The sequence below is a fragment of the Mastigoproctus giganteus genome, chromosome 7 (genome assembly GCF_048544385.1).
Source record: "Mastigoproctus giganteus isolate SK-2022 chromosome 7, ASM4854438v1, whole genome shotgun sequence".
Lineage (NCBI taxonomy): Eukaryota > Metazoa > Arthropoda > Arachnida > Uropygi > Thelyphonidae > Mastigoproctus > Mastigoproctus giganteus.
This window is the reverse complement of record NC_143581.1, coordinates 36571587-36592746: the sequence shown is the minus strand read 5'-3', so window position 1 is coordinate 36592746 and position 21160 is coordinate 36571587. Positions and strand designations below refer to the sequence as shown.

General features: G+C 35.8%; 1 protein-coding gene across 1 annotated transcript in view; it reads right to left on the bottom strand.

Annotated features, from left to right (window-relative positions):
• Positions 1–307: 307 nt before the first annotated feature.
• Positions 308–21160, bottom strand: part of LOC150082818 (inositol monophosphatase 1) — a 61962-nt gene continuing 41109 nt past the window's right edge. Inside the window, exons 6-8 of the mRNA XM_090376837.1 lie at positions 15427–15532; positions 7237–7388; positions 308–578 (exon numbers count right to left, since the gene is read on the bottom strand). Of these exons, the coding sequence (XP_090232963.1) occupies positions 472–578; positions 7237–7388; positions 15427–15532 (365 nt within the window). The 3' untranslated portion in view covers positions 308–471. The remainder of the gene's footprint in view (positions 579–7236; positions 7389–15426; positions 15533–21160) is intronic.

The following is a 21160-nucleotide window of genomic DNA, read 5'->3' as shown; positions in this document are numbered from 1 at the left end:
AGTATAGCAATAATTTCAGTTTTTTACCAAAATATTAACATTTTTAAGGGTGTGAAGTGGAAATTCCACCCCTGTGCTTGAAGACTGAGTTAATAAAGAGATACTGCATCCTGTAGATATATTTTAGAAAACTAAATGATAAATTTATATCTTAGATTCATAAAGATTTCATTAATATAGTGCTTCTACCAGCCTTATGAATAAAAATAGAAAAAACTTTTGCAAGAAAAAGAATGCAGTAAAATAGGATATAAGAATATAAAGACAAAAACACAGGAGGTACAGAACATAATTCAATAAAAATTTTACCACTTCCTGTTGAATTTCGAGCAAGCATGGTAATGAATATTTTTTATTGAATTACAAAAGAAACAATTTTCTCTAATTGTAGTATGATGATAACTCAAATAGAATTAAATTAGTTTTTTTTTGTAACTGATGTACAACTAAAGATCATTTTTATCAAAGAATTCAATCCCTCTCTAGTTTTATGTGCTTCAGTTCTTTGCTTAATGATTCTGCTAACTTCTGAGAGCCAGCACAAAGTACTCTTCTAGCCATTAAATCTAGTGGTCCTTCTGAAAGAAAACAGGATGTGAGAACAGTAGTGCTATAAAAACATCTATATGATATGAATTTTATTTCTTAAAATTCACAACTTGAACTCAGAAACAAACATGTCTGTCTGTCAAGAACAGTAAACACTGTTGAATGTGTTCTTTAATTTTTAAGCTCCCTCTTGTCTTATTTTCATATGCTACAAATTTACATAGGTTTAAGAACCAAATAAAAAATATATAAAAGAAAATTTACAAGGCTAAGTATAAACTCAAGAAAGACATAAAACATTACTATGCATGTGTTAGCATAAGCTTCAGTTATGTATATAACAAAACAAAGTTGCTACAAAATGTATCAATCTCATACTTTATATTATTATTAGTGGCAAATGATGCAAGAAAGCAAGCTTATACAGTTTCAGCAAAAAAAAAGCCAACACTTACCATTTCACCCGTCCATCCCCCTCTAAGAGTTTATCTAGTTTTCCCTTGCATTTATTCAACTACCCACCTAGATAGGACTTTGTTGAAACAATCAACCAGCTACTGGCTGAAGGCAAATTTACGCAAATCCAACCTGCAACCAATCCTTCCTCAATTTGAATTTATGTCCCCCCTCATGGTCTGAATAAGAGGAAGGATTCCATCAGCACTGAGGTTATTCAATCCATCTAAGGTCTTTGAATGCCTCACAAGTGGCTAGAGTCATGATGCTGCAATTTGCAGAACTGAAACCTATACCGGTAAGAGCCCCCCCTTTGTTATTCTCACCAACCTTGTTGGCCTTCTCTGCACCCATTCAGCACATCTACATCTTTCCTAAAATGAGGCCTCCCAACCTATAACAGTACTCAAGGTGTGGCCTGACCATTGCCATATACAGTGGAAGAATCACATTCTTATATCCGCTGTCAAAACTCCTGTATATCATTGACAAAACCTCCAGCTGTCCTAGCAGCCTATCTGACTGCACAATTACCTTCAGGTCTTTTTCATTCTCCATTGCCCTGAGAGTGGCATCGCACAGCTAGTATGTTGATCTGGGATTACTGCTCTCCATATAAAGTACCTCACATTTTTCAATCATAAACTTGAATTGCCATTTCTCAGTTGTCTAGATATTGTTGTAGTAGCATAAGTTGACTATTGTCATTAACCACCCTGCCACCCTTTCATATCATCTGCAAATTAGACGTTAAGCCTGATATGTCTTCATCAATATCATTAATAAATATAGAAAACAACAATGGGCCCAGCACTGAACCCTGGGAGACTCCACTAATAACATTAGTCCAAAAAGAGCATTGCCCATTGATAACCACTCTCTACCCATCCTCTCCCCCTCAACCATCTGTGCTTGTTAAGAGACCACTCCTAACAACAGAGATGGGATAGACTTAAATAGAAAGGGTTCAAGAAGATTTGCTGATGCTATCAAGGTAGGATTAGGCAAGTCAGAAAAGTTGCTAGCTTGGTGGGGGAGGGGGACACAGAGACTAAAAGATTAGCAATATCTGCAGGCAGAAGTGAAAGTGATTCTTGCACTGTTTCTATTTGAACATGCAGTAGCCTGGAAAGCAAGGTACTGGGGATTTCAAGGCCTGCTGTGGGTTATCATGGAATAAAGAAACGCATGGGCTGTGTTAGGATAACTAAGAGTAAGAACAGATGCATGTACACCAATGGTAGGATCATAGTAAATAAATTTCATGAATATGAAGTACTGGTCGAGTGATCAAATGCAGACATTGTAGAGATATCAGAGACGTGGTGTCACTCAGATATAAGGAATGCAGAATATGAGGACAAGGTATTCTTGTATTGATTGCGGCCTCCAGGGTTACCCCTATATACCGCTGTAGCATCTGTAGGTTATTTATAGCTGGCAAGTGTGTGTGTGTGTGTGTGTTGTGATGGTTGTTGTTTGCTAGCCCTGGAGTCTTAGCAGCTGGGAGGCAGGGATCAAGCTACCTGCATCCTGACTCCCATCCCTAGTCACATGGATTTAGATAGTTCCTGGCACTCCAGGAACTATCTAAATTACACTAAGTGGGATTCCAACAAGTGGAATCCTGGTTATAATAAATAAGGAATGGGGAGGAGACAGTGGGAGAAAAGAAAGTAGAAGAAGAAAAGAGAGCAAAACACTCTCTCAGGAAAAAGAAGAAATAGGAAAGAGGAAAACACTAGTTGGAAAATCTAACAAGCGAGAGAGCTTGAAGAGGTAAAATTTTGAAGCCCGAAGGCTCGTAATTTTGAAAGAAAGATTCCCCTAGCCGAGAAAGAAGCCCAACCTGCACCGACAAGGGGAGAAAGAAAAGTCTCAAGGAAAGAACATAGATAATTTACAAGTGACTATTAGATAGCCACTTAAAAGAATAAATTAAGATAAATAATAAATACTTATGTCACCAATATGAAACATAGCAGTAAACATATTAACAAATTACACTGCATAAGCAGAGAGTAAAATATACAATATTTACAAAATGAGTAATTAACAGTCAAGCAAGAAATTGACAAAAATAGTCAACCAGAAGAAATGCAAAAACATATATACAAAACACAAAGAGACAAGCAACAATAATCCAACAAACAGAACTCACCCAAGGCAAAACCAATAAATAATCAAAAGCAATTCTAAATTTAAATCTAAGTATAACAAATCAAAATAATAAGTTAAGTATTAAACAATAATTAATGAATATGCAGAGAAAATGTTTCAGCACAAAGTAATCTAATCTATATACATATGTACATAACCAGCAAGTGCAAAGCTGCTACACAAGCTGCGAAAAACAAAACTGTCTCAAATAACAAAACTGTCTCAAATATTAACAATAATGCATAGATAAGCATTAAAAAACAATTCAACCTGCAGGGATGAACAAAAGCTAAAACTATACATTTCCACTGCAACTGGCAGTAGAAAAGAAAAATAATAGCAAGACTGGAGGAGGAGAACAACACCTCCAACCAGTCAGCCAACAAAGCAATTGGATCTGAGAGGGCGGGGAGAGGTCCATCCCACCCCTCAGAACCAAACATCCATTTACAACTAAAAATGCTAGACCAAGAACTATATGGCACTAGCAAAAACCCAACTGGTTGCGGCTGCAATCAGGCAGGAAAGAAAAATACAACAAATAATCAGCCCCGCAGGAAAACAAAATTAAATCAAAACACAAGCAGCAAGAGAAGCAGCCAGCAACTCCAGCAGTAAAACAGTCTAGAGAGGAAAATCATCTCACTCAACCAGAACAGCCAACAGAAGGTTGGGTCTGAGGGAGCAGGGAGAGGTCCATCCCACTCCTCAGAGCCAAACAGACAATACAAGAAGAGAAAAACTGTCTCTTCAACATAATCATGAGCTAACTACACAAGTAGTGTACAATATAAACACTTAAGATTAACAACTGCTGATTCAAAAACACAATAAAATCAGTTACTCTCAATTTTGAGAGCAAACAGCAAATCAAACAAAAGCACCATGATATTAACAACAAAATTACAGTATTTACAAAATACATACAATTTAACACAGAAAATCATTTCAGGCAGCCCGGACAGAGTTCAAAGTGGGACGAGGGGAGGTCCATCTCTCACTCTGCGTAATTTAGTCAAGGAAGAAACTCCTCTCAGGAAAAAAAAAAAAGAATACAGTAATATATATAAATATTGAGAACAAAAATTTACAGAACAAACAACAGAATCAAGGGTTATTCCTTGATAAAGCTGCTCTTCTCCGGAAGACACTATTAGCAAAAGAAGAGAAGACAGAAAGAGAGTCTGCCGACCCAACCAGGTGCCAAAAATCATCTAAATTATATACTTTGTACATTTGTACAGATAGACAATTGTCTTAAATCCACATATAAATTACAATGTAGGGCAATATGTTCAACCGTCTCCTCAGAGCCACAAGAGGAGAGAGGAGAGGGGACAAGTCCGAAACTATACAAACGAGAATTAATTCCATGTCCCGTGATTAAGAAAGTGGGAAATAACCCACGTTGAAGCCAGTTAAAATTTTTATCTTTAATGAAAAAACGAGGAAAGAAAGAGTATGTGACTCTGCCGAGAGAGGAAGTACAATGTATACAGAAAGAACAGACATGGGAGGAAGAGTTATGCTCTTAGTTAAGAAGCACATAAAATCTAAGGCAGTGCATCCAGTTGACATGGATGGCCAGTGTAGTGTTGAATCAGTGTGGTACAAGCATTGGGAAAACAAAAATGAGAGATGTGTTATAGGCCTGATAACTACAATGAACAACTGTAGAGAAATAGTGCACCAGTAAATCAGAATGTCTTTTAATGGGGATTTTATGCATGGGCAATGCATTAAAACTACCCTGGTAGTAGAAATGATGTGTGTGCATTACCCATACATAAGTAAATTTCTTCATATGCTGGCATTTAGCCAAGAAATTTCTTTTAGATTAAACCACGCACACCATCAGTCACCTCTCATATTGTGGAGTTATGCTTCATAAATGGGTTGTCACTATTGCAACAACAGGGTACCTTCCCACCCACCGAAGAGAAGCCAAGAAGCTTTGAAATGGTGCTGTCTGGGTGTTGGTATATACCAAGAATAAGTAACATTAGTCTTCTACATAATTGAAGTATTACTTATTCGAGGTTGTACAATACCATGGCAACTTGTGAAGGTATTCACAATACGAGATATAATTAAAACAATGCATTAAAACTACCTTGGTAGTAGAAATGATGTGTGTGCATTACCCATGCATAAGTAAATTTCTTAATAATACAGTTAGTAGTAGTGGCATACGACACCAGAAAGAAAGCTTATAAAGCAACTGCCAAAAAAAAAAAAAAAAAAAAACAAACTACTTCTACATAGCTTGTCCATACCCGCCAATAATTTGTCTAGTTATTCCTCGAATTTATTCAAACTGCCCTCTTCCACATCAACAGATGGAAATTTGTTTCAACAATCAACCACATGCTGGCTGAAGGCAAACCTCCGCACATCCTTCCTCAATATGAATTTATGCCCCTTTGTGTGCAGTCTCTGCAAGAGAAAGAATGCCATCAGCACTGAGCTTGCTCAATCAGATCACCTCACAGGTGCCTAGTCTACAGATGCTGCAATTTGCAGAACGGAAGCCTGTCTTGATAAGACCACCCTTTTGTTCCCTTTACCAATCTCATTACTCTTCTCTGAAGCAAGTCTAGATCCTTCCTAAAATGAAGCCTCCAGACCTGTATGCAGTAGTCAAAATGCTGCCTAGCCTTCTACAATGGGATAATCATCTTATCCCTGCTAACAAAGTTCCTGTATATCACAGACAAAACCCCATGAGCTGGCCTGGCAGCCCGTCTGCATTGCTCAGAGAACTATGTCTGACTGACTACACAATTATTCCAGGTCTTTTTCACTTTCCACTACCCTGAGTGTAGTACTACACAGTTGATATGTTAATCTGGGATAGAACTTGTTGCAGTAGCTTACCCTGTACTGTCATTAACCACCCTGCCAACCCATGCATCATCTGTGAACTTAGACATTAAGCATCAATATCATTAATAAATACAGAAAACAACAACACTGAACTCTAAGGTACCCCACTAATAACATTAGCCCATGAAAAGCAGTGTCCGTTAATAACCACTCTATCTTCTCCCACTCACCCATCCCTTTATCCAGAGCAGTAATTTGTTCTTAATGCCACGCTGCTCCAATATCTACAGCAGTTTTTTTATGTGCAATAGTATCAAAAGCATTCCTGAAATCCAAGTAGATGACATTGGATTATTTTTCATCCAGTTCCTTGGTTACTACATCATAGTATCCAATCAGATTGACCAGACAAGATCATGCCTTAACAAATCCATGCTATGACTGCAGTATAATTGTATTCCAGTCTAGATGGTCCTGCATTACTTCTTTAACCAGAGACTCCATTATTTTAAAGTTTCATGCAGTATCTGAGGAAACTATAACTACCTTCCTCTATGGCTATCATCTAGGCTGCTATTGAAGAACCTGTTTGTTTGAAAGCCTGTGTAAAAGCCTGTAAAGGGCACTTGGAATACCTTTTGGATATACTGTGTTAGAAATTATGTAAATAAAAAAATAAGTCTGTTAGAAAATTTTTCATCTGTCATTATCGTATAATTATTCAAATATTCTATCAGAATATTTATAGCAATGTAAATCTAGCATGTTATACTAGACTTACATTAGAAAAAAACAAGTTTTTCCATATTGGCATTGATTCTTATGTGATATCACCTTTTAAATTAGTTGCTCTACGGCTGTCATGTATTGTTCTACTTCACACAAACAGTATTTCTGTATTATTGCTAATAGCTGATTTTGATGGCATTAAAGTTTGTATAAACAAAGGACAATTTTATTTTTTTATCAAACAAAAGCAAGTATTTTAACTTCTCTACTGGCAGTACATTCCATTTCTTATATCAACAGCTATTACTGCTGCAGTGTGGGTTCTTTCTATAGAATACCTGTGATTACCATGGCAACAACATAGATAATTGGACATGATTTAATTTCATTTTTTTTAATATGCAGTTCTAAAAATTCCTTTAAAAAATCTCTTAATGCTAATGTTATTAGGTGATTTGATTTGGCAACTAGTCACTACATAATAGAATCTAAGACATCATTCCAATGATTATATACCTTCTGTATCCATCACGATGCCACCTGCTTCTTGTACAATAAGCATACCAGCTGCTATATCCCAACAATGGATACCAAATTCATAATAAGCATCAGCTTCTCCACTGGCTACAGTGCACATGTTGAGGGCTGCTGATCCCATAGATCTAACACTAGATAAATAAAGTTTGAGAAATAAAAAGGAAAACTAAATTTTATGACTACTTAGTAGCAGAGTAATTCCATAAAATTATAGTGACTTAAGTGGTAAAAGACAGTAAGGCTGCACTAAGAACTTTCTAAGTTCATTGTTTTTTTAACAGTAATTCTAAACATTAAAGGTTTTTAAGCTGATTGTAGATGGGTCAATTTGAGGGGAAAGGGCTCCTTAACTGAAATTTGAATTTCAGTAAAATTACATCTACTAGTCAATAGTAAAATTTCAATACATGACTTCTCTGCTAACAGCAGAGAGGTCACATGTTCAAATCCCACTATTTTCTTCAGGGAAAGTTTTCTAAGGAATTTTCTGTTCATTTCTCTGTTAGATGAATGAGACTGTGATCATGGGATTCCCCATGACTACTCCAATTTCTCTTCACAAATGTGTTGTGACATATTACAAATTGACAATGCTCTAAGATTTTGCAGTGTCCCCAGCAGATTTAAGAAATAGTGATTATCCCTTTATACCTCCCACAGATTTAAAGGTAGTCTCAAAGAAGCTTTTCTATGTAGCTTAGAATAATTTTTTTTTGCCAAAAGTATATACAGGGTTGCCAGAATTAAAATATCCCTATTCTGAACTCTCTATAGCTCTAAGTAATAAGGTGAATGCCACCAAAATTAAAATTAGTAAGTATTGTGCAGTCAGATATGAAGTTTTCTGAGCAATGCAGACATGCTGCAAGAGCAGGTCATGGGGTTTTGTCAATGATATACAGGAATTTTGCTAGCAGGGAAAAGGAGGTGATTATCCCTTTGTAAAAAAAAAATAGTTCCAAAATCTGCAGGTAGGGAATAATATGGCACTGTACAAGAGGAAAGACATTATTATTAGCCATATGATGCAAAGAAGCCTGAGGCTTATGCTGCACCAGCCAAAAAAAAAATTAAGTACCCTGAGAGAGAGAGAGAGAAGTAGGAGGGAATCACCAAAAAAGAGAAGACTGATGATATCTATCTCAGGACCCTGGTGTGCCAAGCCCAAACTCACAAGATGTGAGCCCCAATTGGACAAAGTACTAACAAATAAATAACTAAGACAAACCTTAATGAAATTATAAATTTTTATTTGTGCTCTTTGCAAAAAAACAGAAAGAAACTGAATTGCTAAAGTTTTAAATCCAAACTAAAAAATAAGACACCTAAGAGAGCAAAAAATTTGCATAAATCTGAGTTAATTTAATTTTCCTAGCAGCAGTGAGCTATAAAAGCACATGAACATCACAAGCGTATTCTGTAAGTTTACTGTTAACAATACACCTCATTTTGCCTGATCGCACTTTAATTGCAAAATTCTACGTTAATGGATGCAATGCAGCAGCCGTTCCACGTGAATTTAGACTCTGTAACTTATGCCAAGGTCCTTTATCGGCTGCAGCAGTTAGAAGAATGATTAACAAATTTGAGGAAACTGGGGTCCTTTGTTGTTAAGTCCGGAAGAGGAAGGAAGCCTGTTTCACCTCACGTAGCAGAGTTGTTATCGTCAACCAATCCACGGATACAGCTGCTGGAACTAGTAGCAGCACACGGGGAGTAGCGAAGCAATTGGATGTCCCATCACTGTGTGGAAAATTCTTCAGAAACATCTGCTATTAATCATACAAGGTCAGTCGCCAGCAGCAGCTGCAAAGAGATGATCCTGAAAAATGAATGTGATATTCTGTAACATTTTTGGCCAGAATAGAGGTGGACGATGTCTGGCCATGGAACGTTATTTGGGAAGATGAGACCCATTTTTATCATGATGGGACTGTCAACCCTCAAAACTGGAAAATATGGGCTTCAAAAGCACCGCATGCTATTCAGCAAATCCCATTGCACTCGCTGAAACTCACCATCTGGTGTGGTGTGACTTCAAATTTCATCTTAGGGCCATACTTTTTTTGAGGAATTGCACCCAGCAGGAGCAGCCACCTGTTCCGTTACAGCACAAAGATATCATCACATGCTGAGCAGTTTCATTATTCCTCAACTGCAGCAAAGAGGATGCCTGGATAAGACAATTTTTATGCAAGATGGGGCTCCTCGTATTGCACGACCAGTACAGCAATTTGTCCAGCATTACTTTACTGCAGAAAGAGTCATTAGTGGTTTGTTTCCCACTACATGGCCCACCACGTTCACCTGACCTTACACCATGTGAATTTTGGCTGTGGGGTCACCTCAAGGCCAATGTCTATTGAGGAAGTGTCCCTAACCTGGCTGTCTTAAAGGACAACGTAATGCAACATGTGCGGAACATTACTCCAGAGATGTTGCATTCTGCAGTAGAGCACACTGTGCATCGAATGCAATTTCTGGTCCAGAACAATGGTAATCACATCAAAAACCAACTCCACCATCAGCGACATCAGCGACCATCGGGAGTAAACTGTGAGTGAGTTTGGAGCTGTGAAACCATTTCCTCTGGCAGTTTGGTTGTTTCTTTGTTTTTTTGCAAAGAGCACAAAAAAATTGTAATTTCATTAAAGTATGTTTTAGTTATTTATTTGTTGGTACTTTGTCATGTCTTTCCTCTTGTACAGTGCCACATTATCCCCTATTGGCAGATTTTAGAACTAATTTTGGTGGCATTCCGCTTATTACTTAGAGCTACAGAGAGCTCTGAATAGGGATACTTTAATTATGGCCACCCTGTATATATATATATATTTATATATATATATATAATATAATACCAAAGAGTTAAAACCAGATGAAATAGTGGAAGGTTAAAAATAAACTGGATATGTCAAATGCACCAAAGCATGCAAAGCAGCAGAAATGGATGCAGATATATATATGTATATTGTAATAAATATATCAGATAAAAATAAAGATGGCAGTGCAAATCACACAAAAAGCCAAAGACCAAAAAAAAAAAAAAAGAAGATAGCTGAAATACGAGAAAAATGTAGGTTAAATTAAAGAAATAAAAGGTAGTAACCTGTAAAATAAAATTAAATTATATCAGAATGTCAAATGAAGGTAACGGCAATTTTCATCAGATAAGGGCAGCAAATTTGGCTATAATTCAAATCAGAGAAGTAGAGCAAATATGCAATTAAATATAAAATTAAATCTGATGTCAGCCAGAGTAAACATTTATACATGATCAGGTATTTCATCGGGGGACTACACCTGACCATGCATCAAAGGACTGCATTTCCATACTTGCCCATAGCTGTGTAAGAGAAAATTTACGAATACAAATGTGATCGTAAAAGGAAAAGTTATATACCTCTCACAAAGTATGGACAAGGTAGTCTCCCTATGCAGTGTTTATAATGAAAGTAAAACTAGATGTAAAATTATTAAGTATAAATGAAAGCTGAAAGATTAATAATTACAAAACAGCGTAAAAATCTATACCTGAAAATGGCAAAGCAAAAATACATGCGGTCAATACAATAGCTGCAACCAAAGCACTAAAAAATAGGGACAAATCTATTTTATGATAAAAGTAATGTGGAAAAGAGCTACGAAAAATTGAAGAAGAAGAAGAACTCTTTATTGCATACAAAACGCACATGCCGTACACAATACCCTTCACGGCTAAAAGTCAGGTAACTAGTGACCTCTATAATCAATTTTGAAATGCAAGTGTATAGAGATATAAAAAGGAACAAAATATTCCAAAAATGAAGACAGTATTTTAAGATAATAAATAATATTTAGAATGAATCTATACTAAGTTTTAGACAGAAATGTATGAAGAAATGTGGCAGGATGTACAACAGACAGGACTATCTAAAGTTATAAACAGAAGTGGCTATAATTTAAAGCACAGCATCGTGCAAAGCAGCCGACAGCTAAACTTAAATTGATATAAAATATAATATCAGTGAGTTAAAACCACGAGAAAAGGTGGTTTGTTAGTAATTTGATTTTTAGAAGCATTAGCAACTAAGGCCACATTGCTCCGGGGATATGCGGTGGTCATTCCCTGACCTTTCCACATCCTCCATATTTGGTGGGCACGGACTCGAACCCCGGTCTAATCAAGAAGCGTGTGCTACGCACTGCTGCTCCTGCCCACCTGGCTACGGAGGCGCCAGAAAAGGTGGAAAGATAAAAATAGATTGGATATGATAAATGCACCAAAGTGCACAAAGCAGCAGCAAAGGATACAGATGTACATATAATAATATAACAGTAACATAAAGATGGCAGTGCAAGTTACACAGAAGGCCACAAGGAAAAGGACAGAATAAAAAATTGAAACAAGCAAATGGCAAAAGGTGCTACAAACAAGACCACCTAAAGCAGGAAACAGAAATGGCTGTAATTTAAAGAATATCTAATTCTTATAGATAACTAATTCTTAAATTGATATAAATATAAAATATTATACCAAAGAGTTAAAACCAGATGAAATAGTGGAAAGATAAAAATAAACTGGATATGTCAAATGCACCAAAGCATGCAAAGCAGCAGCAATGGATGCAAATGTATATATGTGTATATTGTAATAAATATGACAGATAAAAATAATACCTGATCATGTATCAATGTTTACTTTGGCTGACATCAGATTTAATTTTATATTTAATTGCATATTTGCTCTACTTCCCCGATTTGAATTATAGCCAAATTTTCTCACCCTCATCTGATGCAAGCTGCCGTTACCTTCATTTGACATTCTGATGTAATTTATTTTTATTTTACAGGTTACTTTGGTACAGGTTACTTTGGCTGACATCAGATTTAATTTTATATTTAATTGCATATTTGCTCTACTTCCCCGATTTGAATTATAGCCAAATTTTCTCATCCTCATCTGATGCAAGCTGCCGTTACCTTCATTTGACATTCTGATATAATTTAATTTTATTTTTATTTTACAGGTTACTACCTTTTATTTCTTTAATTTACCTACATTTTTTCTCATATTTCAGCTATCTTCTTTTTTTTTACTTTTAGCTTTTTTGTGTGACTTGCACTGCCATCTTTATTTTTATCTGTCATATTTATTACAATATACATATATATATATCTGCATCCATTGTTGCTGCTTTGGTGCATTTGCCATATCCTGTTTATTTTTCTTTCCACTATTTCATCTGGTTTTAACTCTTTGGTATAATATTTTATATTTATATCAATTTAAGAATTAGTTATCTGCTGCTTTGTGCGATGCTATTCTTTAAATTACATCCATTTTTGTTTCCTGTCATTAGATGGTCTTGTTTGTAACACTTTTTGCCATTTGCTTGCTCCAATTTTCTATTCTGTCCTTTTTCCTAACTTTTTCTCATATTTCGGCTATCTTCTTTCTTTTTTGGCCTTTGGCTTTCCGTGTGACTTGCACTGCCATCTTTATTTTTATCTGATATATATATATATATATATATATATGCTGTATCATTCAGGGACACTATTAAAAAAAAATATGGCAGCATTAATTTTTTTTTATGAGCAACAGTTTTGAACGTTTTAAAAGCCCTCTCAAACAACCCTGATCTGGCATTACACCTATTTAAATTTAGCTGCATCAACATAAGACAATTATGCAAGAAACTGTCAGAAAATATTGTTTCTTTTGTTAATTCACACTTTAAAGTGCCTGCTTCAGAAGAAATGCCTTTCAGGAAAGCAGCACAAGTTTTATGATATCATATGATACCTCCATGCCAATATTTACAGGAAATCTGCAGCTATCATATTTCTACAGAAAGCCAAGAACACAGAATAAAATAACAAAGAAAATTTGGTTTTCATTGGATTGTAGTAGTAGTGGCAAATGATGCAAGAAAGAAAGCTTATATAGCATCAGCCAAAAAAAAAAAAACACACATACTTCACCCATCCTTACCCTCCAAGAATTTTTCTAGTTCTTCCTTGAATTTATTCAAACCATCCACTTCCACGACAACAGGAGGAAGACTATTCCAACAATCAACCATTATCTGAAGGCAAACTTCTGCACACCTGTACTGCAACAAAGATGCTTCCTCAACTTAAATTTATGCCCCCTCATGTGTGTAGTCTCAGCAAGAGGAAGAATGCTATTCACTTCAGCTTACTTAATCCAGTCAAGGCTTTAAACACCTCAATCAGATCATCCTGCAGGTGCCTAGTCTCCAGATGCTGCAATTTGCAGAACTGAAGCTTTTCTAGGCACTCTGGGCAGGTGGCTATTTGTAATTATGTGGCTATCATGCATGCACAACATTTTAGGGGGAAAAAAACTTAAAAATATTACCATGGGACTGTTGTAAGCATTATGAAAGTAGATTGGCAAAGGTAAAGAAAGCCAACACGAGAACCATGGGAAACTTACCGGGCAAACTCATTTCCCGCTACCTCAGATTCTCCCTGCATTCTCAGTAAACAGATGGTGTGTGTTATCAGTAGTGGCAATAGAAGTCGATAACAATGTACTGATTAGTTTTTTCTCATTATTAAAAACAGATTATTGGAGTTCATGAGTGTTAATGCTTTTGCGGCTGAAATTTACTTACAGGTACGCCCTCCAGACTGCCTCAGTCTTAAGGTGTTTATTCCCCCTTCCCGCTGTTTTAAAATAGGAAAACGACTTCTACAGACAGTGCATGTTATCAGTAGTGGCAATAGAAGTTGTTTTCCTATCAGATTAAAATAGCGGGAAGGTGGGATAAACACCCTAAGACTGAGGCAGTCTGGAGGGTGTACCCGTAAGTAAATTTCAGCCCACTCATGAACTCCAATAATCTGCTTTTAATAATGATAAAAAATTAATCAATACATCGTTATCGACTTCTACTGCCACTACCGGATAACACGTAACAGCTGTTTACTGAGAATGCAGGTAGAAACTGCGGTAGGGGGAAATGAGTTTGTCCGGTAAAGCAGATTTTAAGTTTCCATAAAAATTAACTAATGTGGTTATGAATATAATATTTCAGTTTTATAGTATGACCAAATCTATACTTTTGTACGTTCAGTCAATAATTGGAGGAAAAATCAGATCAACATCAAATTTTCTCTGCATGTTTTGCTAGTCCCTGGGGAAGCTTTAGGTTTAATTCCATAGCCCCTTCCCCTTTAAAGAAACATTGTTATAAATCTGGAACAGTAGATGTGTCCTTGTTTCAGGAGTTATTTAAAATATTCTTAGGGAATTTTTATGTTAATAGATTAACCATTTTTGCTTGTGCACTTGTTTCCATCTCCTTAAAAAGAAATGCTACACATCCCATCTCACTGCTACTTATCATTGAACATAACATGGTGAAGTTTTGGTACACTGAAAAAGAACTAGAAGTTTTGAATCCTGGAGATATGTTATTTAATAATACACACAAAATGCAATGTAATGCAATGCATACATTTCATAACTTGTAATATTATTGACCAGAAAAAAGTATTAATGAAAAATAATTACATACAGCCATATACATGAAAAGCATTCTCCCTGCATTAAATAAACTAGCTATTTAATACTCTTAGCATGACAAAATACGAATGAAATTAAAAGCTAATTAAATACAATAAAATTGTTAAAACATTCAAAAGTACTAGATGCATTTCTGCTGGTCTAATGTCATCAGTATCATTAACTAAAACACTTGTTGTTTGTACAAGAACAAATGTTTTAGTTAATGAAAGCATGAGGACCAACATCATTATACCACAGTAGATTTTCTTGTTCAGCAAAGACATCAACAGACCCAACTTGCATCCATGACAGCTTCCAGCCATAGCTCCACACTTGGACACCAACATGTGAAGTGTTGTCTGTAGCACTGAACACAACCACAAAATCTTGTAATGAATATTTATTCATTACATACCAGAAACTTTCAGTTTGCAGATCTGGTCCCTGGCAACTTGCACTCTATCGAGATGACCCTCATCTCTCACCTGTTACAGGTGGAATAGATACTGTTGCACCATGACCTGGGGATGATGCAGCAAGAGTTTCTACAAGCAAAAACCTCATATGCCATAATAGAAGTTTTTAAATTCTGATTTATCACAATGAAAGTATTATCATCATTAATTGAATTTTATATTGAAACTCACCCATGTACTTTTCGAACTAAATTATCTAAATTTGCAAAGACAACTTCTAAAATTTCAGGCTTGCGACTGCTGCCAGCTTCAATTAACACAAGAGCTTCGTTTAATTCTGAAACAAAGCAAATATTTTCTTAAATAAAGCATACGTTAATTTTCTTATTTATAAATTTTAAATTAAATCAATTCAAGCAAAAGAAAATAAATATTGTTTATAAATTAAAAAAAAAAAATGTTTCAAAGAAAAGTATTTCTTTGAAAAAATTTTTTGAAAACACACCTAAAGATGATTTCAAACTTGATATCCATTATCAGTAATAAAACCGATAATTATTAATAAAAATTGACAAGAATATAACAATTACATTGGTATATATAATTTTTGCTGACCGGAAATCCCATTTTTTGCTATTTTTTTTAGCTGAAAACCACTTATTGTGTATTGGCACATAACCTTTTTAAAAACTAGGATATTTACTTTAATTAAGATGACCAGGTGCCAATGGTCAGAACTGGGATAAAAATGAATTTGAAAACAATTTTTTAGAAAAAAACCAGGACCTTCATTTTTTTTAGTAATAAGTGCTCTTAAAATGAAAAAGAAATGTTTATAAAAGAGAAAGTATTCTTTAATATATTATAGAAATAATTACATTGATATATTTGAGGAATAATTAAGCAGTATTGTAATAAAATGAAGTCAAAGGTTTTTTAGTTAATAATATCTTTATTGAATTTCTTGACTGATCAAAATCACTTAAAAAAAACACTACATGTTAAATTTACACAAAAATTAAATTAATTGTTTTTACGTTTTGTTCATCCGAACACGGAACATTTATTTCTGAAAATATTCTTTCAACATTTCTATTATGTGTGGAATAACAAACAAAAAGCCACAATTTTTCAGTTTTTGAAATCTGTTCTCAAAATAAAAAACTATTAAAAAAAAAAAAAAAAAAAAAAATATATATATATATATATATATAAGGGCATGATTCTATTTAATTTTTGAGTTTGCAATTTGTGGTCTAATTTTTATTTTTATTTTGGGAAGAGGAGGGGAAAAGCATTACAGGTATAAAGGCCTAACAGACTGACTAGTGGCAATTTGTGTGCTAGCCGTTGTTGGTTCGCCTGTTGTTCTATGTTGAACAATTAACATGAAATTAAGTAAAGGAATATACGAGGGTATATCAAAACGTACGTACCCTGACCTAGATAAGACATTAGCAGGAAGATGCCATTTTTAATATAAGTTGTCTACATATTCAATAACTAACATGTGAAATTTCATTCCCATAGGTGATCGTACACCAGAGGTGGAGCTTGGAATCTGAGGAAGGATGTTATGGTTGACCAAGTGGAGTATCGAGCAGTAATCAAGTTCCTGTATTTGCAGAGTAAAAAAGCTCAGGAAATTGATGAAGAAATTAAAGCTGTGTATGGGAAAAATTGTCCATCCTATGACACTGTAAAAAAGTGGAAACGGGAGTTCCAGTGCAGTCGTACAAGTGTCGTTGAGGAGCCAAGAGAAGGAAGGCCATCAATGTCCACAGACAGTGAGACGGTTGCATAGGTTGAGCAGCTGGTGCTGAGTGACAGACATGTGACAATTCATTTCATCGCAAATACAGTGGGAATTAGTTATGGGTCTGCCCACAGCATTTTACATGACCATCTGCATGTCTAAGGTCTCTGTATGATGGGTTCCAAGATTGCTGACACCTTTGCAGAAGCAATGTCGAATACAGTGTTCTTGCCAACTGTTGGATTTGAGTAATGCAGATGTTGAGAACTTTTATAGGGTGAACTCACCCTATTCTCCTGATCTAATACCATCAGACTTCTTTTTGTTTTGAGAAATGAAGAAACCATTGCTTGGATGCCACTTTTATTCGTCTCAGGAAGTCATCAATGATCAAAGCATTAAACAGCTGATTCATAGTTGGGAGAAATGAGTTACTATACATGGAGCGTACACAGAAAAGGATTAAAGTTTCTATGAACTTTCACAGGCTATTATTTCTAGAAAAGGGTATGAACTTTTTGATACCCCCTTGTATGAATATAATTTTTAAATGAAAAATGAAAAATTATTAATGAAGAAATCTAGAGTAGGGAAAAGGGGAGTATTAGGAATAAAATTAGGAAAAAATTACATTCATTCACATGGCAAACTGAATAATAAGTTTTGTCAATTTGAAATTGTGTGAAAATAATGAAATGTTTTTACACATGTTTGGCTATTTGTCAGCTCAAAGCCCCTGAGGAAGTAGCGGAGCGATTGCCATGTGAATGAATGCAATTTTTTCCTAATTTTATTCCTACTATCTGCCTTTTCCCTACTCCTCTAGATTTATTCTTTAATAATTTTCCTATTTCCTCTAACCTTTCTTTTTCATTTAAAAATTATATTCATATATTCCTTTACATGTTAATTGTTTAACATAGAACAATAAGCGAATCGACAACTGCAAGCACACAAATTGCCAGTCAGTCTGTTAGGCCTCAATACCTGTAATGCCTTCCCCCTCCTCTCCCAAAAAATTTTCCTCCGAACAGAAGTTAAACTAACTGGTCTGTAATTACTCATGTTACCCTTAGATCCTCCCCCTTTATGAATTGGCAATACATTTGCACATCTTCAGTCCATGACAAATGCAAAGTACTGCATATGGGTAGAAGTAACCCCAGAGTAATGTACCAACTGTGTTGTACTACACTTAGGGTGGTGGAAAATGAAAAATACCTGGGAGTAATTGTGCAGTCAGATATGAAGTTTTCTGAGCAATGCAGACAGGCTGCCAGGGTAGGTCATGGGGTTTTGTCAATTTTATATAAGAATTTTGCTAGCAGGGAAAAGGAGGTGATTATCCCTCTGTATAAGGCAATGGTCAGGCCACCCCTTGAGTTCTGCGTACAGGTCTGGAGGCCTCATTTTAGGAAGGATGTAGAGTTGCTAGAATGATTACAAAGAAGGGCAACAAGATTGGTGAGGGGAACAAAGGGGGTGCTCTTACCAAGAAAAGCTTAAGTTCTGCAAATTGCAGTGCTTGGAGAATAGGCACCTGCGAGGTGATCTGATTGAGGTGTATAAAGCCTTGAATGGATTGAGCAAGCTGAATGCTGATGGGATTCTTCCTCTTGCTCAGAATAATCACCTGAGAGGGCATAAATTCAGATTGAGGAAAGACAGATGTAGTATAGATGTGCAGAAATTTGCCTTTAGCCAACGGGTAGTTGATTGCTGGAACAGACTTCCATCTGTTGTTGGCACCTGCAAGGTAAAGTTGATAGCTTAAATAAATTTAAGGCTGAACTAGTTGATAGCTTAAATAAATTTAAGGAAGTTGATAGCTTAAAGAAATTTAAGGCTGATCTAGAGAAACATTTGGAGTGACCGGATGATGGGTAAAATGGGAAGGTTTTTTTTTTTTTTTTTTTAAGGTGATGCTGTGTAAGCTTGCTTTCTTGCATCATATGCCTCAACTAATGCTAATATCATTCCAATTTAAACAAAACAAATTCATTTGGGAGTGTATTAAAAGTCTTACTAAATCTAAATATACTGCCAAAATTCTTTGCACATAGTTCTTTAATGCACTTACCTCATTAATGTATGGCGTTGCATAAACAATATTTTCCACTTTACATGTTGCACTTTACACAAAGCACACAGATTTTATCATGGAGTCTACCAAATCAAGAAGTGCAATGGATTTTATTTTCCATTTTTCTAAAGCTGATAACACATAGCTTCTCTAGCAACTAACTGGCCCACCAACTGACATCTCTCACAGAAGAAAACAAACTATAGTTCTGGGATAGCATATATGACTAATGGTAGGCTTATTGTGGGATTGAACTTGTATTCCACCATAAAAAAAAAATGCATGGTGCACTGTTAACTGCAGCATTAGTATACTGGCTACCTTAAGAAATTACACTGAATTATTCTAAAGTTACAAATATAAAAATAAATTTATTATTTATGCAGAACAAACAGTAAATTCCTATTATTATTATAGAGGTAATTACAATAAATGTATCGTACACTTGAAACTATATAAGAGATACCTGGCATGTCACCCTTGACTTAAAGCAGAAGAATTATGTAAAGTTAAACTTTATTAGTTTTTGTGAGCTCATTGCTACATACATAATGAGGCATAACCTTATTATGTACATAGAAATGAGTAAACTAGTGTTGCTATTTAGTACATTAATTTCATACTGTGGAGGCACTTTGCCAAAAGTTGTCTCAGTATTGCATTTAATTTGAATACTTATACAGCAGTTTCTAACTTTTTTTTTTTTTTTTTTGGAATCTTTACAATATGAGATCGATGCACTAAGTAGAAAATCTACTGTGTTTGTTGCCTATACACAAAATAGAGCTATGACCTTCCTGTATAATAACATTTTATAGCAATTACAGCATTAAACTTTTGCCCCTAAATTTACTTGAGCAAAGCTAAACCATAATTTGTTAAATAACACAGCCACTATTTGATAAGTTCATTCTTTCAAATTCATTCAGCCTTATTATTAATAGTGGCATATGAATCACGCATATAAAGCATCAACAAAAAAAAAAAAAAAAAAACTTCCCACATCACCTGTCCACTTCCATCCAATAATTTGTCTAGTTCTCTCTTGAATTTATCCAAATTACCCACTTCCACAACAACAGATTGAAGTTTGTTCCAATAATCAACTAACCCAGGCTGAAGAAAAACGGCCATACATTTATCCTGCAACCACCATTGCTCACTTTGAATTTGCAACCCCTCATGTGTAGTCTAAGCAAGAGAAAGAATGCCATCAGCATTGAGCTTTCACGATCCATTCAAAGCCTTAAAAAGCTCAATCAGGTCATCTCATAGGTGCCTAGTCTCTAGATGCTACAATTTGTAGAACTGAAGCCTGTCTTGGTAAAACCACCTTTTAGTTCCTCCACCAATCTCACTGCCCTTCTCTGCACCCGTTCCAGCACACCTACATCCCTCCTAAAATGAGGTCTCCAGATCTGTATTCAGCACTGAAGATGCAGCCTAACCATTGCCTTATACAATGAGATAATTACTTCCTTATCCCTGTTAGCAATCCAGGTAGTGTGGCATGGCGCATTATCCTGTTGAAAGATGGCACCACCAGAGGGGAAGACTGTTGCTATGAAAGGGTGTACATGGTCAGCAATGATGTTTAGGTAGGCGGTAGATGTTACAGTGCCCAGCACATGGATGACTGGACCCAGGATATCCCAGCAGAACATCACCCAAAGCATGACACTGTCGCCACCAGCTTGTTTTCATCCCACGGTGAATACAGGCACCATCACTTCCCCAGGTAAACAATGCACACATACCCAGCTGTCCACATGGTGCAACAGGAAATGTGCTTCATCAGACCAGACGACCTTCTTCCAATCACTCAAGGTCCAGTTTCGATGCTCGCGTGCCCATTGTAGGTGCTGTGGCAGGTGAACCATAGTTAGTATGGTCTTCCCCTCCTCAGACCGCTTTCGGTAGGTGCTAACCACGACTAACCATGAGCACCCCACCAGCCGTACCATTTCAGATATGCTCTTGCCCAGTCGTTTGGCCATTACAATTTGGCCTTTGTCAAACTCGCTTAAGTCCACTGCCTTCCCCATCTGAAGAACAAGAGTTGATAGCTTAAATAAATTTTTATATCAAAGAGTAACACTGATTAATGGAGCTCAGTATCAGGTGTT